Source organism: Dermochelys coriacea, chromosome 1, assembly GCF_009764565.3.
Source record: "Dermochelys coriacea isolate rDerCor1 chromosome 1, rDerCor1.pri.v4, whole genome shotgun sequence".
Lineage (NCBI taxonomy): Eukaryota > Metazoa > Chordata > Testudines > Dermochelyidae > Dermochelys > Dermochelys coriacea.
Genome location: NC_050068.2, coordinates 191793573 through 191817426, shown reverse-complemented (window position 1 = coordinate 191817426; position 23854 = coordinate 191793573). Strand labels below are relative to the sequence as shown.

The window sequence follows — 23854 nt, the reverse complement described above, 5'->3', positions numbered from 1 at the left end:
CAGGACTCCCAGAGACTGTTACAGATGCAGGAAGTGGCTGAGTCAAAAATAGAAATGTACAGCTTAAAACTCATTTTGATGAAAACAAAAGGCCAAATATGGGGTGAGGGGAGAATGAAAAGCAGAAAATAGGGTCAAGAAACATAATAATGGAGAGCTGATGGGCCAGTGATTAATAACTGGATGTGAAATCTTTAAGCTCTAGGTTACCATTTTCCTGTTTCCAGCATGTGTTGGTACCGAAGAGAATGTTACTCTGGTAACTTTACTGTGGCTTGGGAGAAATGAGTTCCTGATCTCATTGTAGTTCTTAGTTGATGTACATCTCAAAACCCACCGCTATAGCTGGTACTGATTGGCACCCGCTTCAGTCATCACAGCCGTGATGCCAAGGACTGAATGGACTTAAATAAATGTCCCTTTCGTTCCTAAATGGGGGCTTTCTGGGTCAGGATGGCAGAACATTGATGGGTAGGGTTGCAGCTGTGTGGGACATTTAGCCTGCTGTTGCACTGTGCAGACCGATTGAACATAATATTTTTAAAGGGCCCTGATGTGTCAGTTGCTCTTCTGGTTAATGATGATTAAAAGTTTCAGGATAGTGGACTTCATTATGGAGTTACCCACCTAGCATTTTTCATTTTCTCTGAGATCAACTTTCCCAAGGTCCTGAAAATGTATTCTTTGCTCCTGGCCAGCACTTTGGAACAGGAAACATAGAGGCAGCTCCACAGATGCCTTCCAAAAAAACTACACAATGCTGAGTGAATGTTGGGACAGGACACAAAAGTCTATACGGCAACTAGACACCCCATGGCTGGCCAGTGTTAACTGACTCGGGCATGGGCTGCTTCCTTGTTGTTTATGCTATAGCGCTCAGGCTGGAGCCCAGGCTCTAAGACCCTGCGGGGTCTACACAGCAATGAAACAGCCCCTCAGCTCAAGACCACAAGCCAGAGACAGCTGGCACAGGCCAGCCGCAGGTTTTTCTTTGCTGTGTAGAAGCACCCTAAGTGTTTAGCGGGGTCAGTATAGACTTGATGTTGTACTGGATGGAGTATCAGACCTTGCCAGGAGTGCATGACTGTTCATGTCCACAGGCTGATGACCTGTAAAGACTCACAAACCCTAATCCTAGTACAGTTACTGAGATAATTCTCTAGCCCAAATGGCAGCTACTTATGCTTCCAGAACAGAGGAGCTTTAGTTCTCCTTTGATTCCTTTTGATGACCATGAGATGCATGCAGCCAGGCAACCTCCTGCCAGGTAGGATGAATTTCAGCAAAGCTCTAGACCTTTAGCATAATAAGGAGTATTTAATATGTTTATTCAAGCCTTGTGTAACCTGGGATCAGACTTTCTCATGGTTGCAAGTTGTCACTCTAGTCCCTTGCGGTGGTGAGGGAAGTTGAATGATGGATCAAATAGATGTGGATTTGTCAGCATGCAGGAGGTTATAAGAGACAAAAATTATCACAGTCAGGATCCTTCCTGCCATGTAAAAGCAATCTCATGCGCCTTGACAGTCAAGCTGAATCAGGTCAGGTGGTGATAACAGCAATTATAAGTTGTGCTATGGAATCATTAAATGCAATCTGTCATGGGTAACAGAAATCACATACATCTAATGTCCTTCCTATATTTCCTTCATCCAGCACTTGTTCACCAGAGGAAGAGACTGGTACGGGGAGGGAAGCAGGCATGAACTGAGATGCAGAGCTGCATTTGGGGTTTAACTGCTTCTCTGCTGGATCCTCTTCCTTGCACCTCGTGTGGGACTTACTTAAATGGATGGTTTCATTTGCTGTATCATTAGACAGTGCAAATGTCTGCATTGGCATTAGGTTTGCCCACATTTTTCAGATTGAATGCTGCTTGAAAGCATGTGTGTAAAATTTTTAAGAATTTAAGTCCCATTTTCAAAAGTGATTTAGGCACTTATGCACCTAAGTAAGCATTGAAAGTTAATAGGGTTTCAGTTTTTAAATGCCTCAGTCATTTTTGAAAATGGGACTTAGGTGCTCTTAAAAAATGTATCCTGTTTTTAACACTGGAATTAGACAGGTATAGTAAGGTTATTGTTTCTTCCAGTCCTTTCATTACTCAGAGTAGTAACCAAGTACTTTGTCCAAAAGGTTGAACTTTGGTTTGTAGATTTTGATGGCAACAACAAAGGGGTTTATCTGGCTTTCCTAAGGCATAAGCTGACTCTGAGTCATCAGCGCATTCTAAGGTAGTCTATTTTTGATCTACTAAAACCACAGCCAAAAAACCACCAAGGCAAAGCCTTTTGCCCTTAAAAACTGCTTCTGTCAGTTCGTGCCTGCATGTGCATCACAGAGGAAACCACACATCTGCCCCCTACGTCTTGTTTTCTGACAGCACCTGCCACCTTCTGTGTGGTGTATGAAACAAAGAACAAGAAGCCTGGCTTGAAAGATAATAGCCATTGTGGTAAATGGGAATGGCTTTGAGGAAGTTCGCGTCTGAGAAACGACTTCCAATTTTTAGAAGACTGGCATATCCCAGCCTGTGACCTGGGTGAATGGCTAAGTTCAGCAAACGCAAATTGTGGACAGTGGCTAGCAAGGCCAGAATAGTGAAATGCAGTTTATTGCCAAGTACCATGGAAGTCCTAAACTGCCCCAATCCAGTGTAGTTTGCAGACTGCAGTTCTCACAGAGCAAACCTCTCTTTGTTGAGTGAAAAATAATTACTTCCATAAAGAAGTCTCCAAAAGTGATAATCCAGTGTATTTGAGCGACCGAATGCACCTCCAGATTGTCACCATACACACCATTCTAATAATGTTTTCTGCAAAATATGTCTTTTGAGGTATCATTTGAAAACTAACTCACTGGTCCATAATATGATGAAATATGTGTAGCAATGTTATAATTAAAGTTATGAATTCCCCCTGAGTAATGTTGGTAGCACATGTTCAAATCCATGTAGCACCAGACTCGTCAAGCAGGTCTTAAATAAAGGAATGTGTGTGTACCTCAATTTATGTATAAGTGGTAAATGAGGTCCTTGAAACAGCAAGAGGGAGACAAGGCAAAATGGCATTTTAGCAAACAGCATGAAACCTCTTTCATGATGAGACCCCCCCCATGTCTCCATGCTGGAAAGACCTTTATCTAAGGATTAACCCTCAGGAAAATGCATTTCAAAGGGTGACAGAACTATTAAAGTGAGGGGGCAAAACTACCCCATATTATATCTCCCTGTCCATCTCTCTCTTTTCCACCTAAGAAGACAAAAGACACAGACTATGGACTTGGGAAGCAAATCCTGCCCTGAAACTTGCTCAGCAATGTTGCTGGGAACCTGTGGTAAGAATGTTACCTTCAACCAAGTCTAGTTTGTGAAGTTTAGAAAGTGTTTTAGCTCTTGTAACTATTTCTGAGTTTAACGCTTTAATACTTGTACTCACTTAAAATCTATCTCTTTATAATTAAATGAACTTGTTTTATTGTTTAATTAAAACTAATCTGGTGTTGTCTTTAAACCGAATGATGTGAGTAGCAGACTGTTGTATGTTGATCCCCTTCAAGGGGCAATGGACCTAATGTATCTGAACTGCCCAGGACAGGGCCAGACATTGCAGAACACACATTCTGGGAGGAAAATCGGAACTGGGAGTATGTTGGGGTCACCCTGCAAGTAGTAACCAAGGATACTGGAAACCAGAGCATGGCTGATGTTTGGTAATAGGCTGCTGGGGTCAGAGTTGCTGGACCATGGCTGTGACTGTATATAGATGCTCTGGCTGCGGCCTGCATGCTGTTTGACTGTCTATGAGTGGCCTAGGTGGCAGCTATTGCACCAAGCATTGTGAGGCACTGCAGGTTGCGGGCAGGGGTGAAATACCCCGGAATGTCATCGGGTGACTATTTCTACTTTTATTGAATGACATCTGAATCTTTATAGTACTGTGGGGAACAGCCCCTTGAGAGAGTTTTCTTGGTGGTACCATAGCTACAGATATAGTATGGAACCGTGGCACATTGGGATGTGATTAAACTCTAGAAATATCCCATGAGTTCATCTGCCAGAGCTAGAAGGGGAACATCTACGACCATCTCCCACCTCTTTGTGACATCAGCCGAGAATTTTGGCTCTGAACTGGCATCAAACCTTTTAGAAACCATTACCCCCCATCCCCTCCCCGGCAGAGCTGGACCTGCAACTTGTTGGTGCTAGGCGTACATCTCCTAGGTATGCCCTATGAGAAACTAGGTAATTTTAAATAGAGTACTTCTCTTACTTGATACAGTCAAGGGATCCCAAGAAACTTAAACAGCCAGTGTGATGTCTTTTCTTATGTTTGCAGCCTACTATCCAGTATAACTGTACAAGACACTGTCTTTAAGGAACACATGCTAGGGATAGGAGACAGGACTGAGACTCAAGATCTAGGTTTTCATAGATTTTTTTAAGGTTCAAAGGGACCATTGTGATCATCTAGTCTGATCTCTTTTCCTAGCTCTGCAACTGACCTGTGTGACCCCAGGCCAGTCACTTGAACTGTGCCTCATCTTCCCCATCTGTAAAATGGGGTTGATACTTACCACGTCAGTGAAGTGCTTTGAGAGCTACGAGCTTTAAGAGCTTTACATAAGAGCTAAATATTATAATGAGGTAATTTTCTGTCTTTAAAGATAGTGAGTACAATTTTACTTGGCCTTAGCTGATTAGCAGATCATCTCAGTTAAGCAACAGATTTCTGATGGCCCCTTTAAGTGATCACATAAGACAGGTTCGGTCTTGGGTGCCATTTGTCCCTGTTTAGTTCCTACGTTTCACAAAATATCTATCAGTTTTAGCCCTTCTCCTCAGTCTCTTATGCCAATCTTTGAACATAAATGGATATTGAACCTACCTCATTTTTGGTAGGCAGTTCCCCATCCTTTCAAAGAATCTCAGCAGCTCTGGAAAGCAGGTAGTTTCTTCTTTTTGACTCCTGTTTTAGTTGTATTTTCTACCAGGACTTTTGTAAATCAAAAACCTAGTGGGCAGGTGGAATCACCGTCTGACACCATCTGCATGCGTACCCAAATTCAGCATACCAAAACTCCACTGCAGATCATCACTTTTGAAAAGTGTGGGTGTGGACAGGAAGACAGAAGGGAAGAATGACTGCTGTCATTTCCTGAGATGTTGGAGTGAGAGAGAAGCCAGTTTGTTGCTCATGGCCTCTACCCTCAAACGAGGAGAAGTTGAGTTATTACTGGGATGTGAGACTAAAACATCACCGCTGGGTTTTCTTACCAAACAGAAACCATGGTCTCTTGTTACCCAGCTTTTCTGAGAAACGGAGCGACAAAAGTTAGTTAAAAAAAAAGGCAATAAAAAACCAAAACCCAACATTAATACTGAATCTCAGATATATTTCATTTTTGCTTTCTTTTTATGATTCCATTAGGAGAGCAGCACAAAAACTCTCCTTGCTTTTATTTGTTTGCTCAGAGCTAATGGAGTTACAAGAAAGAATGAGACCTCTGAACAATGGAGGAACCTGAAACAAAATCAGTCAGAGGGGAGAGCTCAGGGACCCAGTGCTTCTTAAATAAGCCATTTTATCATAGCTATATGGATGGGGGGGACACTGATAAGACGCCAGTGGTGATGCAATAGGCATGAAGCACTGCAGCAAGGTCACCTGAAATGCAGGTCTAACTAGCAGAGAGTGGTTAACCAAAGAACTTACTCTGTCTGAAGATGATTTCACAGCACATGCTGCAGGGTGCATACTTGTGGTTTTACAGGTGAACATGTTGCACTGTGAGAGATGTGGCAGCTAAGCAACTTCTTTCTTAGTCTTTTATCTATGCTACACTTGCTAACTGTGTGTTAACACCTGTTAATTAAAACTGTAAACTGTAGCCTACTCTGACAGAGGGTTGTCACTGTACATGTCCCCTGGTAGCATGGCAAGGTTCTACAGGCACCCAGCCCTCCACTCCCTCCGGAGCCTTGCAGTAATTTGCTCAGAGGCCAGAATAGTTAAAGGACAGTTCCTCCTTATTACACCTTTCCAAAATTCAGACACTTTGGTCTCCTTATCCTGGTCATGTTGTATGTCTCCAAATCCCAGCATGGATTTAGAGGGTTTACTATGATACTGCAGGTGCTGTGCCTTGCTACTTGCACACATTCGGTCTACCAACACTTGAGCATGACATCAAGGACCTTCATTTGGATACAGGATCCTTTACTTCTTCCTGTCCTAAGCTGTTGCATGGGGTTGCAATTAAATGGATGTTGTGCCTCGCTCTAGGAATGGCTGAAATTCTGTGGTGGATGAAGTGAGAGCCTTGTTTTGAGTCCAGGTTACTGGCAGCTCCTTGAAACAAGACACTGAAACCTCAGTAATGCGTTACATAACTCTCTGTTTCATGAAACTTGTCTATGCTGCACAGGTACAAGAGCTGAATGTATTTGAATGTGGCTTTTTGTTCAGAGAACAGATTGTGATTTTTTTCCTGAACGTATTCATTCTGCAATATTTTTCAGCAGTTTCATTCGTGGCCTGGGTTGCTTACGTGGGATAGTTCACATGAATCCCACAGCATTGTTACTGTTCTACGACTGAGTAAGAATAAGTCTGAAGTCTTCTGTTGAGTTACTTTGAACTGGAGAGAGAATCTAGATCATTATTGAAAGGATTAGAATGTTTAACTGCATATTACATTAGGATAGCAATAAGAGTCAATGTGTCATTTCTCACATAGTGGCCCCTGTCAAACTCTTAAAGCTTTGCCTTTGCATAGTTATTACCACAGTATTCCAATGAATTAGGGAATATAGGCTTCTTTGTACCAGTATAAGGAATATAGTAAATCAGTGTTGTAATAACAAAAACAAAAACAGTCCAGCTACAATATCTATCCTTTACCATAATGTTGAATGGTTATTTTTATTCTCCCATAAAAGTTTATTTACTCTGGGTGAATAAAATTTTGTGAGGCACTGAAGGCGGAAACTATGTATTGGGTTGTTGTTACGACTTCAAGCCCGGAGGTTCCAGCACCTATGCTTCCTGCAAATAGCAATTCAAACTCTTAATGGTGACCATGGTAGAATTTTAACACATAATAAAATGAAGTTCCTGTTTTGATCACTGGATGGTGCAGTTCAGCTGGAGAAGCTTCAGTTAAATATTATAATATAATAATTATATAACACTACTAATTGAAGAAACTGCATTAGTTAAGCCTTGAAATATATCTGGGCTTTTCTCTCTATAGATCAGTATCCCGTTAGTGAAAAATGTGGGAGCTAAGGCCAGACCTGATGTAAGTGCATGCAGATTCATTGACTTCAGTGGAGCTGTGCTGGCTTAACGCAGGTATGAGAAATTCTGACACCTTGAGAAATTATAAATTTGATATTTTGTAAACTACAAAATTCACCTGTTCAGAACTACAAGTTCTTCCTGTCACTTGGAATCAGTATCCCAATGTTTCATTCTGCAGCTAAAGCTATCTGAATTTCTAGCATCTGGAAAACTGTGCTGGAAATCTCACAAGGACAGTCTTTCTTAAATTTCAAGTACTTAATATTGTACTTTATTGATCTCTTTTCAGGATCGCTTTAAAAAGAAAAAAAGAAGTATGAAAGCATGAAGTGATTTGAGTTTCATTTAAAGTGGCAATGAAATATTGAGAATATGGTTCCTTCTTAAATCCAGGCCAGATTACTTGTTCCTGGTAGCAATGTGATATGTTTGTCTTACAAAGACACCCTAGAGAGCGTATTTAGGTATTCATAAAACAAGCAGACTATTCAAACTCACAATAAAAATGTTTTTCTAATCATATAGTAATACTGATACTTAACCCTTTACATTCTTATAGCATTAATGAATTAATCCTCAAAATGAGAGCTAAGACACAACAGGAAATGTTTTTGTGAACATTTTGGAGAATTTGGAATAATATTTTGATTTGGGCCTGCTATTTTTGTTTGCCTTTCACAAATATTTGTGCAACTCAAGGATTGTTTGAATATTCATACAAGGACCATAAATTTCAGGCCTGCATCTAAGATTTGCTTAATAAAAAAACAATTTTTTGTGTGTGCCATAACAGTATATAAAAGGCCATCCAGTCAGGAAACGGAAAGAACACCATAGGATTCAGGTAATCAATTGACTTCTAAGAAGCAAACTCTGAATAGATAGTAACTGAGTGAACTCTCACTTCAGGCTGTTTGTGAGCAATCTACAGGCTGAGATTTGCTGGCTAAAGCTACTGAAGAATTTGCATTATCAGCAAATTAATACAAATAATTACCTGTTTACAGACAATTGACAGTGAGAATAATGGACTAAACTAATCAAATGAAGAGATTCATAAAAATAACTCTAAGTTCTACCCACAACATCCAAAGATGTAGGTTTGTATTACTCCTGTTGTACAGATGACAAAATTGAGGCACAGAGAGAATAAGAGACTTGTTTAACTTGTTTAGACTTGTTTAACATCACCCAGAAAATCAGTGGCAGGGATTAAAATTTGGGAGTACCTAGCTGCCAGTCATGTGGTCAGTCTACTAGACCATGCTGCCTCTCTAAGTTTTAACTATCTTTTATGTGCATTCTGAACCATTAAAAATTAGAATAAGAACTATGGCCAGAATTGTCAAAAGGCTTGGTACCCACAATTACAACCGTGTAAACCAAAATATGAAAAAAAAATCATTGTGAGTAAAATTAAACATTTTATTTGACTTGAAACCGAACATTTTGTTTGGCTTTTGAGTTTAATATTTTTACAAAATTGCAGTAAAAATCCTGAATAAAAAGTGGCATTTTCTTCTTGAAAATGTGAAAATGAAACATTTTGATTTTTTTCTGAATTATTTATTTATTTATTAACCAAAATAGTCAATGCATTTGACACAAATTTGTGAAATGTTTTGGTTGACCCAAATTGCATTTTTCAGCCAAGAAAATGTTTTGGACCAAAATTTTCACCCAGCTCTACCCACAATCTATACCACGTTGTCAAGAGTTTGGCGCCCATTGCGTTACGTTGAAAGCTGTTGTATGAGCACTTAGGAAATTCTGGCCTTTCTCTTTAGGTACCTGCGTGGATGCAGAGCTCTTTTGAAAATCTGGGCTTGAGCTTGTCTGAAAGTCTAGTGTTCTGTCTTCAGGACTTTTCAGAAAGTATTACACAGAGTTAAACTTCAGGGCTATTGTATATAAAACCCTGATATATAGGGGTGCCAGTAGCTGACTGCCAAAATTCAAAGAAACAGTACCATACAATTTTGTAGTAAACAAATATAATGTACACAGAAAATGTTATAAACAGATTTGGAATATTCCCCAGTGTTCAGTATTCACCAGTTCTCTTAGTGTTGCCAACTCTCATGATGATTTTGAGTGACTGGATTTTGGTGGGGGCTAGCACCCATCTGACAATGACATGAGACACTACAGCCCTCCAGGAGAATTTGAGCTATGCTGGGGAGCAAACCCTCTCTGAATGGCTGCCTGTCCTACTTGCCAGCTTCCTTGGCCAAAGCAACCAATCAGCAGCTCCAGGCAGAGCTCTCTTCCTCGCCTCAGCAACCTGACGCCATCCTCATGGGGCAAGGGGGAACAGAACATCTCCTCTGGCTCCTCTCCCACCCTCCCACCCCGTGAGCAACAGGGATGGGATGGTGTCTCTGCTCCTCCCACCTTGTAACACCTGGCCTTTAAAGGGGAGTGAGGGACTCTGCTGCATCACCCAGGCCAGGTAGGTGTGGGACGGGTTGGGGGGGCAGCGAAGAGCCTAGGAGAAGCAGAGCTGAGGCTGGGGGACAGACTCGAACCAGAGACTGGAGAAACAGGACTGTTTGCTGGGCAGGAAACAGACAGATGTGGGGGTGAGAGCTTCTGCAGTGGGAGCCAAAATCACGTTAACCCAATAAATTTGAGGGAAGGGACAGCATTAATTGTCAAAGAGAGGGAGAGCCATGGGATGGGCAGGAGGAATTGGAATATCAAAGGACAGGCCAAAAAACCACAAGATAATCTTTTTTGAGTTTGGCAATACTTCCTGCCACACCCCTGCTATTCCCATTCACCTTAGTCCTGATTTCCAACAAACCCTCTTTTGTCTTTTTAACTCTCCCTCCGCTCTGTCCATACATCTCCTTCAAGATTGACACTACACTCAGCTATTCCAGCCCATGTTTCTCTCCAGTAGACACTCATGCAGAATTATGGAGTGTTGAGATTGTGCTGGAGACCTTCAGAATAATATTCCTTGTTATCAACCAGCAGATTGAAAATTAGATCCCCCAACATGCATCCACTCGTGACATCTAACCTTCCCTTTCCCAGTATCCCATCCTTTAGTTCTCCTTTATTTGTAGCCAGATGAACACACATACACACAACTGCATTTACCTTTGTGTTTAAATTTCCATGAGTGCAGATGAAAGATCATCCATATTAGCTGCCAATACTTGTTTTTCTGAATTACAAAGCAGCAGTAGTCATCAGTATATCCAGGTTTCAGTGGGAATTTCTCACAGCTGCTCTACAAAGGAAATGTACTGTTATTGCGGAGGGGAAGAATCTAATTATATAACTTACAGTAGATGACGATCTGGCATGTCCCTAAAGGGAGTAGTGTATAAAAAGGGAAGTTCAAAACTGAATGCCTTCTGTTGCCTGCTCATCTAGTTGATCGCACAGCTGAGATGATATTCACATGCATTTTCTTTTCTTGGGTCTGGGCGATGGCAGCAGGTAAATTTTCTATTCTTTGGCTAAAATTGTATGTGAAACTTTGTTGACCAAACATCCTGGTAACCTGGTGATGTACAGCTCTTATAAGATCTTTGCAGAAGCCCTTGCTCTTCCTGATTAACGCCTCCTGATTAACACCATCAATGATATAACACTTGTGGCCAGACAAATAGCTGTGTTGTGCTTGGTGATGTGACCTTGAGATAAGCAGAAATGAGCTTGATAATGCTTCCTCTACTGCCACTGCATTATTCATGTTTCTGATTTTATTTATAGTGTCTTTAGTTTGATTTAAAAGGAGTGTATCCATTAGCTCGAGGCATGTGGACGTATTTATTTACAAACTACAATAAGCAAATGAGCCCCCTAAACTACAATTTGCTTTCAGCTTACGTTATGACAGATTTTGATTATAGAGAGTAAATCGATTCCTTCTGGTCAGGATGGGGTCATTTGTAATGACTGACATACAGGCTAACTGATCCTTGCCACGCCGCCCTATGTGAAGGAAATATAGCCATATCGTATTGTGGGACAACCTTCTACCTCTTCAAGAACACTATATGTAGTTTCTCATGTGGATTGTGAAACAGAAGTTAATCTATAAAACACTATTTTCAGTGCTGTGCTTCTTGTTGCTGGCATCTTTCTTCACATGCTGGTGTACGGTACACATACTGATGAAAACCAACCAAGTAATGTTAACTTTGGCTTTGTGAAAAAAGCGGTGTTGAGTGAAAGATTAAGACTGGAAATCTCTCACTTGTCGCCTTAATGGCATTTCAACCTGCTTCTATTCATTTAAAGAGAAGAAGGACAATAATTTTGCATGGAGAGCTCCACTCCCATGATTCTCAGGCTTAGCGAGACAGGTTTTCATGGGCATGTCCCCTTCTAACTGATAAGCCACCAATACTGATTCTCAGAACATTTTATTCTACGAGCCATCAGAAAGGGCTCTGCAGGTGGCTAGTGATCCATGGACTGTGGTTGGAAAATAAGTTATAATTGAAGTATTCACTCTAAACTTCAGTCTGACTTGACCTAACCTTTCTGGTCTCTGATAGATGTGTATGTAGGGGATGTCAAAATGTGTGTTAAGGGCAAGATGGGGGGCTAGGGCTTTATGAATTCCCTTCCAATTGGACAGATGTCCATAGGGTCCAGAAATCATTAATATAATGGAGCTGCTCATTAGCTTAAGAGTAGGTGTTGTGTGAGTCAGATTGAGCAGACAAATGTCCTCATCACAGATAATGTAATTGCCCTTGTTTTTGTGATCTGAACTGGCTTTCTTGCTGGAAACTTGAGCAGACAGGCCTAGGATTGAATGGGCTGGGAGTTGCTTTATTCGTTGTGGTGAAGTTTAATGTCCCAGTCTGATTCACAGGGAATCTCTTTATGGAAGGTCTGAAGGCAAAGCATGCTAAGAATTCTCACTCAGAAGTTGCAGAGGGGTGTTGCCTTGGTAAATAATGGAATCTCTGTTTAGTATGTGCCATGAGTGCATGAAAGGAAATCTCAAAATTATGTGTCCTGTCTGCCCACAGGCTCACTGCAGGTAGTTCATAGGAAGTTCCAATTGTCCAAGACTGGAGAAAATGTTACTTTCCAATGCCAGCTTGTCATGGATTATGAAGTGCTGCAAGTCACCTGGCAGAAGGAGAGTGGAGAGGGAAAAGGCAACATAGCAACCTACAGCAGGATTAATGGACACAGAATCCTGGCTAACTATAGCAGCCGTGTGAACTTCACCCAGAGTGAGCTGACAGTCTCTGCCATTACTGTTCATGCAGTCACGCTGCAGGACGAAGGCTGTTACAAATGTATCTTCAATACATTTCCCAGGGGATCCATCACTGGCAGGACATGCCTCAAGGTTTATGGTAAGACCTCATCATCACAAAGGGGGGCTTTGACCTTTCAGAAACTCCAGCCATTCCCTGGTTTGTGATTGTCTTTAGTGGCAGAGCTCGTTAATCTCTTTCTTTCTCAGTGGGAAGAAGACCTAATTTTCCCTTCCTCATTGGTTGTTTACCTCTGATAGGGAAGCAGTGGTGAGCAGAGTTGTGTGAATAATGGATTTTTTCAGTTAATTGGTAATTAAATAAAACAACCCAAAACCAAAACAGTTCAGGTCAAACCAAAAATAATTAAAAAAAATTGTTTTTTGGCAAATTGTAAAGTAAAAACAATAATTCATTTGGGGGTCAAACAAAAGGTTTAGTTTTGACAAAATGTAAATGTTTTGTTTATATTTTGACAGTTTTAAAATGTTTTTGATTGCTTTTATTGAAACAAAAGGAAATTTTGACACAGTCATTTTGAACTGAAAAACCAAAATATTTTGTTTAGAAAGTCAATACAAAATATTCAGATGTTTAAAGGTGGTGTCTTTTTTTTTTCTTCCTGAAACACTTCTGGAAAACTGAAGGAAGAAAAAGTGTGGAGGAGTCAAAGGAGCTAGGAAGAAAGGCTTTTGTCTTTCCAGTGGGAAGGAGACAAGTGGATCCATGACTAATTCCTAAACTTAAAGAGACAAATTATGGGAAGAAGTCAATTTAACGTTTTAGGTAGTGGGGAGGGAAATGTGCTTTTAAAAAATACTGGATTGTTTGCTACAGGATAGCATTAAGAATTGTGCACAAATATCTTTTCTATTTATCCTGTAAACTCAGGAATGGAGGCCCTGCCCATCCAAGTCCTTTCTCTTACCATTGAAACCAGGGAGATTTTCTCCAAAGTCTACAGAGCACTCAACCATATATTCTACGTTGCTCTGATCTGCCCATTAGCAAACATCTTATTTTGAAAAATACTTATTTTCTGCAAATGCATGTGCTCTCGGGAACATTTGTTTCTGTGGGTTAGGTCATAATGTATACAGTCTAACCTCACCGTTGTTCACTTCTTTAATTGACAAACGTTAGTGTATGGCATTTCTGAGAGTTATCTGGTGGTTTTGTTCTACTTTTGAACAAAAATCTACTGGCTGAATGTTGTTTGGTCTCATATGAGCGAGATGTCTTTGTTTTTAACATTTAACGTTATACTACTACTTTTACATAAAGGGTGAAGTGCTATTATAAATAAATTAAACAATACTGGTTAAAATGGATGATGGTGGGTCTTGCCATATGGAATGAGACTAATAGCCCTTCCATGGTAGCTGGTAGCAGATGCTTCAGAAGAAGGTATAAAATCCATATATGCAACAATTACATCATAATTTGCATTTGGGTTAGGAGAAACCTCCCCACAAGCAGTTAGTGGTTGGTTTGTGAAGCATGGGAGTTGATATCCCTTTAAAATCTTAATTTTATTATTATGTAACTGGGGAAACTTTTATATCTGCAAGTAACCAGAGAACTCTTAATTATGTTGGTGACAAATGTTAATTATAGTTTGGGGATAATCACAAGTCTCATTCTTACTGGAATCCTGTGTTTCCTTTTCTCCATACTATCTAAAAGCTAAGGTTTTTGTACGGAGAACTTAGTCAGAGGATACATCCAGCAAATGTGTGAGACACACAGTCTGAGGGCCAGAGGTCACACTCAAGTACTGGAAAGGCGAATTCTGCTCCCATGTAAATGTTGGCTCTAATGATGGAAATATAATGGGTGGAACTGCTGAGTCAGATCCCAGGTGCATTAACTTGGCTCTTTGTTCTCTAGTGAACAGATTGAATTCTGTAAAGTTTACTGCATGTGGGTCTTTCAGATGAAACCATAAAAGCTCAGGTCCTGACTGATCTATGTGGGTATTAAGATCCCAAGGCGTTCTTGATAAGAGCAAGGATTTGTCCTGATACCGGTGGCCAAAATTTTTTCTCTCCTCACACTCCTGTATGTAAACCTTATGGTTACCATCATCTGCTACAGAGAGCTGCATTGCTGAGGAGCTTTTTGTACCAAATAGAGTTCATAAAGTACTTAAGGATCCTGTAGGGTGAGATAACATCTAATTAAAAAAATAGCAGTAGGGATTGTGTTATCCTGGTTGGTGGGACTTCACCCTCACAGAGTAAATATTGTTTTACATCACTCACTTGCCCACCCTGTGAAGGAAGAAGGGTTTGGGGCTAAACCAGCAGGTGACTGTATTAAGGTGTTGGAAAAGACTCTATTTATATTCATAGGGCCACTGACCTAGGCCTGGCAAATACTGGCTGTTGTCCAGGCAGTTTACAAGAATGCGTAATAATTCCAGAAAGGAACAGGCCAGGGAATGGTTTGTTTTAAATGTTTAAACTTTCTAGGTGCTCGAATAAGACTGTATGACATCTCCTTATCAGGGATGTTAGTTATTGATGGATCATACACACAAGGATCTTATCATTGTTTAATGCACAAGGCAAACATACCTTTTCTGAAATATAAAATAAGATTGAGCACTTGGATGGATTCCAGATCATATCCCAAGATCCTTTCCCTTTGTTTCACATCCAGTCCTATCCTCAAAAAATATTTTGCACTCTCTGTCCAAATAGATTACAAATCGTTTAGTCTGCACTGGGTGTCCCCAGCACAGGTACCTCATTTTGCATAATTCCCATGTGTCCCTGTCTCAAAGCTACTTAAGCCCTGATTGATGTGTTTATTCTCATTGCTATTAATTGGGGGTTAACATGTTTAAAAAGGGCGGGGGGGGGGGAGTAGTCCTACTCTCTAGGGACATGATATAAGAATGGACCCAAAGGCTTTCTGAAACCCTCAGTCACTCTCACAACAAAGTGCAAATCAGTTTATGGAGACCCCAGCTTGAACTGAAATTGTCAGTTTACTTGCCCTGGAGGGGTTGGTGGGGATTACAAGGGAGTTTACCTTCTAGTGGCTGCCAGGCAGTTGTGACCTCTATATTTCAAATGTGCGTTATTTCCCGTGTTGCCACTGTAACTTCTTTCTACCTTTTTAAGGGAAGTGAAGTCAAATCAGGTGGTGTATATCATACATGCAGGAAGCATAGATATGGGGGAATGGATAGGTTTTCAGGTGGGAATTTCAAAGCTGCCTTGCTAAAACAGGAGGGAGAAACCTTGTGAAAATGATAGTGTGTAGGAGACACTCCCTCAGTTTAAAAAAACCTCCAACCATCCCCTCCAACATGTTTTTTATTACATGATATCCTTCAGAATTTAAGATCTACAAAATATTACTAAAGAAGAATAAATAGAAGTTGCCGAAGATTAAATCTGAGGGAGAGAAACAATTGTTAACTAGCGGCTAGTTTAGGGAGAATCAAGACTGGTCAGTTTACAGAATCCTTTAGGAATTTGTTCATGTGTATCTAGATATGTTATAAATAACTTACACATAGATGGCACCAGCCCTCTGAAGATCTCAAAGCATGACGGATAAGTACTATCCCTATTTCAGAGATGGAGAAAGTGAGGTGCAAAGAAACTGAGGTACTTGCCAAAGGCTATACAATGAGTCAATGGCAGAGGCACTCCCAATTCCTGTCTACATCTCCTGATACAATTGTAAGCCCTAAAATAAGACCCAGTCCTGCTCTCATTTGAAGTCAGTTGCAAAACTTCCACTGATTTCAGTGGGATCAGGGTCAGGCCCTTCGAGTAGATTATATTCTTTATATCTGAGTGTCCTTTGTATTATTTAATAACAGACAATAAAACTAAATATAACCAAAGTTGTCAGATGTTAGTAAAGATGAATGAAACATTTTTCATCCTCTGTATATTGGAGTTGGAGAGCTAATTAGGCAGAGAATTGATGAGATCCGCTGTATATGTCTTCTGTGGTGATCAACCTTTGTTCTAATATGGTTAGGCAGAGGACGGTCTAGTCAGGACCGGAAGGAAATGAGATTTGGGACAATGGTTCTATTTCTGCAACGTTCCACTGGGAGGGCTTTAGTGGAGCATTTACTGCCATTTACTCGTATGTCTACACAGGAAAAAAGTACCCATGGCGGCGAGTCACCGAGCCTGGTTCTACAGACTCAAGCGCGCACTCTGGCACAAAAACTAGCCATGTAGACTTACCTTCCCCTTCCTGTGGCGCCAGAGCTTGAGCTCTAGCCTGAGCCGTAACGTCTAGGCAGCTCTTTGTGCACTGTAGCGCGAGTCTGACTCCACAGCCTGAGGCTTTGAAACTTGCTGCTACCTTAGTCTGCCCCTATGTAGATGTATATGACTTCAGGCAAGCTCCGATACCTCTGTGCCTCAGTGACTGCTTTGTGACTTGGTAAAATGATTTGAAATGGGAGGTGTCATATAAGTGCCGTGTATTATTTATACATTCTTGTAAATGATTCTTTGCTGATGCTCCACGAAAGCCCGCCCAGTGGAATGTTGCAGGAAACACTGGCCCATGTGATCTGTGTAGGATTTGCTTCACTGTTTCTGGATGTCACAATCCAGTATTTGAAGCCGACGCAGTGGGCGGAGGTAGTCAAAAGCTGTTATTTTTATGTACCCTGTGAAAAAAGAAGAAGTTCAAAGGGTTATTTGTGAACTGAAACAGAATGCTCTTTGTGAGACTGAGCCCTTCGATTTCCAGACTTACATGGGAGACTTTGAGAAGTTCCAGCTGAAATCCCCATTGGCTCTGACGCTGCAGTTTTAAGAAAAACGCTATTGTAATTTATCAGCACTATCAGTTGGGTAATGTGACAGTCCCTCTCTTGCTCAGTAATGCGGGGAAGTGAGAAGCTGATGGTGAAGCCTCATGAGCAAGCACAACCACTGTAAACAAATTAAGTACGACTTAGAAAAACTGCTCATGCCATAGAATCTAACGTACATGAAATTCACTGTAGGGATAGAGACATAAGATAAAAAATAAGATCAGCTTAGTGTTCCCCTCTAGAATGTCTCTGTCTACAAATCTGAGTATGGAGTGGCTGTAGCCTCTCCATTATTAAGGTTGCCACATGATCTCCTACTTTTGCTCTCCTACCACTATGGCTGGAAAATTCATCCAGTCTTGTCAGGTGCATATTGAACGGTACAGCTATCTGCAGGAGTCAATATAAACTTGGCCGATCCCACACTTTCCTTTAAGTTAGTTTCTCATCTGTTCCATGAATATGAATTTTTAAGAATAATATCGTCATTTACCTGTGCAAGAGGAAGCAATGGTTTATAAAACACTCATAAACCTGAGAATTTCCAAAAACAAAAATGTTTGTTTAAAAATTGGTACAATTGCTGATGATGGCAATGAAGTTATCGATCACATCACTCACAAGCACAGCACTTCAAAGTTAGGTAATGAATAGTTCATCACAGCATAAAAGTTGCATTGCCCACATAATGTACTCATTCATCACAGCAGAACTCTTAGCTCTGACTCAGATTAAATTAGAGCTGCTGCAGCTGCAATTACGTAATACTCTGGTCAAGATTTTCAAAAATAGGTGGCTACATTTGGGCTCCTAATCCCATATTTAGGCTCTAATCTTGCACAGATGCATCACTTAGATGAAAGAACAGGAGGACTTGTGGCACCTTAGAGACGAACAAATTTATTTGAGCATAAGCTTTCGTGAGCATTTTCCACTGAATGCATCCGATGAAGTGAGCCATAGCTCACGAAAGCTTATGCTCAAATAAATTTGTTCGTCTCTAAGGTGCCACAAGTCCTCCTGTTCTTTTTGCGGATACAGACTAACACGGCTGCTACTCTGAAACCTATCACTTAGATGAGTGGTCGCACCGAACGTCATGGAACTATTCACATGTGTGAAGTTACGTGCCTGCATAAATCTTGGCAGGATGGGGGAATCTGAATAAGTGAATTGGATTTCACAAGTGCTGAGTACCCATCAGCTCCTGTTGCAGTTAATGGGAGCTGCTGGATGCTCACTCAGCACTTGTGAAAACCAAGCCACTTTGGTTTCTAAAGCCATATTTTGCCACCTAACTTCAGGAACACATTTTTGTAAATCTTGTCCTTAATAATAATAATCTCTAAATATAAACACACCCTAAATGTCATGTAAAAGAAACAAAAAATATATATGTGCACATTAATGACAGACACTGATCAGCTGCAGTTACATGACCACATAAATATGCAGTAAATGTTATCATATGTTGATTGGAAATTATCTGTGTGGGGAAGCTTGCACTACTTTTGTATAAACAGAGGACTTCAGTTGCAGGGCTGAGAGCTCCAGAATCTTTCATCTAGCAGTAATTCCCCTTAAAAAATTAAACAGAAAAGAAACAGAAATCTAGTTGAGTGGAGATGATGACCAATTTTAGAGCTACATTTGATTTCTTACTTCCCATGTACACCGCCTGCTGCTTTTTACTGACTCTTTAGCACTATTGTTGAAATCTGATAATGATGTTATTGAGTCTTGGTCTGTGACACCCATGTTTCTATTCTCCCCGCCTCTGATTTGGCTGCTTTCTTCTATGAGGAATGTGGGAATTTGGCTAATATTTTTATTATTCCGATGCATACTTCAGTTTCCCTCTGAAGTTTGAATTGCTATGTACCGAGCACAAAGAGTTTAAAAAGCTGCTTTTTGAGGCAGAGCAGAAGATATGAGGTGCTGGGTCACCTAATTGTCTGGGTGGTGTGAATGGGTCATTTAAGGACAGGCTGAAACCGGCCCATATTAGTGGAGGATCCAGGAAAAAATGTGTGTAGATAGAATCTCTTACCTGTGAGACAGACAGACAGAGACTGAGAAAGAGAGAGAGCCAAGATGGCTTGTACAGCAGCTTGGCTGGATAGAGCCCTGACACTGGCAGTCTGAACTCTGTCTTGGTCTTTGCATCTCTTACTAACCTAAGGCCCTGGTAACACTGTGTTCTAGTTGGCTAACAAACCCTGCTCTGTTTTGGAAAGGCTGCCTGAGATCATTGCAAGTACTAGCTGAGGTGCATTGATCCCAGAATAGGACAAAAAGACTCCTCTTCAGACACCATCTCAATTGGAGTTGCGGGGCAGAGCTCATGGTGTGAAACAGGTGTGCTGGAGCCCAGAGGCTCCGGCTATGTCTAAACTAGAAACAACACAGTGGCACAGCTGGAGCAATGCAGCTGTAGAGCTGTAGTGTACACACAATACAGGAACGAAAAGGGTTCTTCCTTCCCTGTAGTAAATCCACCTCTCTGAAAGGTGGTAACTAGGTTGACCTAGTGCTGTCTACAGTGGGGCTTAAGTCAGTTTAACTATGTCTCTCAGAGGTATGAATTTTTCACACACTGGAGCAATGGAGTTGGACTGACCTAACTTTCCTTGTGTGGACCAACCCTCAGTCTTGGAGCCATTGAGGTTGTGTGGGATACCCTTAAGGAAGAGTGAGATCCCCCTGGGAGTCTGCTGCACTGAAGGGGTTCCTCTAAGGGATTGTTTAAAAGCTATGGCCTGGTGCAGATCCTGTGCCTCCATGACTTCTTCATTTTGGCATTGTTTTCTGACATTTTGAAAGTCCATGTATTACATACTGGACCGTGTCAGGTTGAGACGATAGACAGCACTGAGTAGTAAAACCGAATGCCATCCTTGTTCTCTTCAGTCAACAATAGACACAGGCACCAAGTTTCTCTTTGCCCAAGTAAGCTCGCTAAGCTACCATAGTGACAGAAAGAAAATGAGTACTTGTGGCACCTTAGAGACTAACAAATTTATTTGAGCATAAGCTTTCATGTGCTACAGCTCACTTCATCGGCTACAAGTATTAATAACAGGTTTTCCTTCTTGTGCTTAACAGCAATATCAGAGCCCATACTGGAGGCCAAGCTCGTGTCCAGTCCAGACAATGGTGAGGAGGAGGTGCTGGAAATAAGCTGCTCAGTAACAGGGAAACCAGCTCCAGTGATCAGCTGGAACCTGTCCCATCACCTTCAGCAGGAGCCAGGACAGTATCTCATCAATCACTCAGACCAGACTGTGACTGTTATCAGCAATTTCACACATGTCCCCTCCAGGATTCACTGGGAGAACCCAGCTGGCTGTGTGATCCAACATCCGCTCCTAAACGTGACGCTGACTCTGTCCAAGGATGGGCAGGTCCACGGTGAGTGTGAGCTTGGTGTGGGGAAGAGGAAAAAGGAAGCTGTGTTCTCTGATACAGGAGGGAGAAGAGAAAGAGGCAGTTGAAAGGAGGGGAGCCCAGGGCAGAGGAAAGGGAGGTGCCCCCAGAAAAGCTGGAAGAGAATGATGGAACTCTTGGCGCAGGAGGGAGAGAGGACAAGGACCTTTGGGGCAGCTGAGAGAAGTGGGGAGGTGGGTCTGGTACACATGGGAGAGAGAGAAGAGTGACTGGTGGTGACGCTCACCTAATACCAGGCCACAGAAATAAAATGGCCCCCACAAAAACCTTGGGCACAAACTGCTGTGTATATAAACAGTGTATGAGGCCCTGGAGAAAGGAATTTTGTTTGGAAGTGCCCCTCATATATGCCGCTGCATGTGGCCCCTCTCCCTTCTCTGTCAGACCCCTGTACCCATAGCCTTCCCTTTTCCTTCTTTCCCTTGGAGAATGGTGAAGGAGTGTGTGACAGATAGTTATTCAGTGGCAGCCCATGTTAAAGGCTTGCTGATTTCCCTACAGGCCAATCAGCAACAGGCAATGCTGTAACAATCTATGTATTGGTTGCTTTGATTCCCTTGGGGCTCTTGTGCATCTGCTTCTGCATCTTGTGCATCCGCTGGAAGCGACAGCACCAAATGGATAGAAACAAAGCTGATCTCTATTGGGTGAGTCTTCCAAAAATAGCTCTTCAGGGGCTAGTCTGTGCTAATAAATAAACTCATGGCTGCTACACTGGACCCAGACTTTAAACATTGGGTTTGTCAACACTTGTCAAACTTGCCTCTGAGTGTTTTGTGATTCCTGTGTAATCTTGTTTGAGAACATGACAATGCTGCTGTAACACAGTCAAACTCAGGCTCCAGTCTTCGAAGGCACAGGGTTCTTCTGCTCCTGATAGTACAGGCGCCGGTAATACAGAGAGAGAGAGAGACTTAGGAGTCTGTGTGGAACGAGGCTCAAACTAAAATGGCTCAAAAACAGTTTAACATGGCTGAACAACTTGATTAAATAGCCTAATAACACTAAGCCACTTGGCCTTAGCCTTTCTGCTCCTTTACAGTGCTCTGTGCCCATGGCTTGGCCTAACATAGAGTAAAACAACAAACTGAAACTGTGTTTCTGTAGCCACATATTCATAATACTTAGAACCATTTTATGTTGAGGCAATAAATGTTTTAGAACTCTTGAAACCATAAACTTATAGCACACACCTGTAATGCAGAGCAGAAGGTGACTCAGAGATCTGTAGGAAATAGGGCTCAGATTAGCTGAGAATAGCTGCCCCGTACCTGAGCCAGGATAGGGAGTACCTAGAACTTACCCCATCTATTTGTGTGTGTGTGGCAGAGGGGGGTGCGGGGAGGGAGGTCCCAAAAATCAACCACTGGGTAAATTTCACTATCAATGGAAAATCATAGCACTCCCTTTTGTGCATGCCTTATACTGCTACTTAGTCCTTGCCTATGACCTTTCATTTTTATATCTAAGCATTTTGAAAAGGATGGTGAATATCATTAACTCCATTTTCAGGTAGGGAAACTGAGGCACAGAAAAAGTGAAGTGACTTTCCAGAGATCATCCAGATCTGAGTCCGTCCATATCCACTGGTCTATGATGCCTATCTTGGTGGAAGCAAGCCTCAGTAATGTTTTGAGAAACAAAAATGGAAATGGTTTAGTCTGATCTACAGTATGGTCCTTAAACAGTTTTCAGTACAAGATCAGGGGAACCACTGCTGGAAAATACTTTCAGCAACAGCTCAACATTGTAGAGAAAGCAGCACTGTGCAGAGAGGCTAAGATTAAAGATCCCTTTTGGAGGCTGTATAGCTCTAATCACTAGAGTCCCATTGGTGGGACCATGTGGGAGAAACTTGTCCTCCGTCTCTGGTACAGCCAGAAGCAGTCCATCAGCATACAAGGCAGTCAGCCTTGCGCCTTACTCCAGCACCAAAATCATTCACATTTTATTAAAAAGCAATGTGTTTCTCTTCTGCCAGGTTCTTCCCATATGCACCAAGGACATGAGGCATGGACAGTGTACAAAAAATGATAAAGAAAGCCCTGACAAACTTCCTCCCTTTAGAGAACTCTTGGACAGATGAACGCGTGGTGTTGGGAGAATTTTGCCTAACAGTGGTGAAATGAAAATAGTGCTGGGTTTGGATGTGTGAAACTGATGTCTAGCTGTATTTGTAACATCACAGACTTCCACATGAATCACATTATGTGCAACTTGCCATGTTTTATACAAAAAAAAAATCCCACAAAATTTTTTTATTTCTATTTATGGTTGAATAAATGAGCAATAAGCATAGTTGTATATAGAATGCAGTCGGTATTTATCGGAGACTGTTAAATTATAGTTTTGTAGATCTGCACAATAAAACACAAGTTTTGTATTTTCCAACATCTTTGTATTATGCGTATTGTTTGGTGTTGCTTCTAATGCCAGAAACCCCAAGGCTGTTTCTTCAAGGCTTGGGGGGCTCTGCTGGATTTTATGATGCTGGGAGTTTTGAATTATCTGCAAGAAGGAATAGATAAAGCATGAATTAACTTTGTGGTGGGTACTCCTCTGAGAGGGGCTGCGAATACAGTGATAGAGAAATAACACTGAGAGGAGCCAGCAAAGCAGCAGCCACTAGTGACCGCTATAATAAGCTTCCGTAAGACATGAGGACTTGAACCTCAAAGCTCTTAGAGATAAACCTAGAGGCTGCAGAAGGGCCAATAGCCACCCTGAGGGACTGGAGCCAGGAGCAGGCCTTAAGCCACAAACCATCAGTAATCGGAAATCTGTTAACTGGCACTAACAGGCTTTTAGGGGCTTTTCCCAGAAAGAGAAAATGTCAGAGGAATGGGGAACCTTTTGTTCTCTTCTCCTCATCCCTTCTCCATACCCTGCAACTAACTTCCCTTCTTTCCGCAGTGTCCTGCTCTGACCATAATTGGTTTCTCCACGTGCCCTGACTTCCTTGCATCACAGTTGCAGGAAGGAGTTTGGAGGAGGGCATTGGGGGTAGGCGATAAAGGGATACTTAGCCCAGCAGGAAGAAGAGGCCATGCACCAGGTGT

At 41.6% G+C, this 23854-nt stretch overlaps 1 protein-coding gene across 2 annotated transcripts; it reads left to right on the top strand.

Moving 5' to 3' along the window:
- Positions 1 to 7236: 7236 nt before the first annotated feature.
- Positions 7237 to 23183, top strand: LOC119849783 (OX-2 membrane glycoprotein-like). 2 transcript variants are annotated; one of them, XM_043510364.1, is made up of 5 exons: positions 7237 to 7355; positions 12308 to 12643; positions 20454 to 20759; positions 21297 to 21442; positions 22777 to 23183. In XM_043510364.1, exons 2-5 carry the CDS (start codon positions 12385 to 12387, stop codon positions 22879 to 22881), a joined length of 816 nt encoding a protein of 271 aa, XP_043366299.1. In that variant the 5' UTR covers positions 7237 to 7355; positions 12308 to 12384; the 3' UTR covers positions 22882 to 23183. The 2 variants fall into 2 exon arrangements, with proteins under 2 accessions (XP_043366299.1, XP_038242928.1); XM_038387000.2 differs by lacking the exon at positions 7237 to 7355 and adding an exon at positions 9940 to 10757.
- The last annotated feature ends 671 nt before the right edge of the window (positions 23184 to 23854 follow it).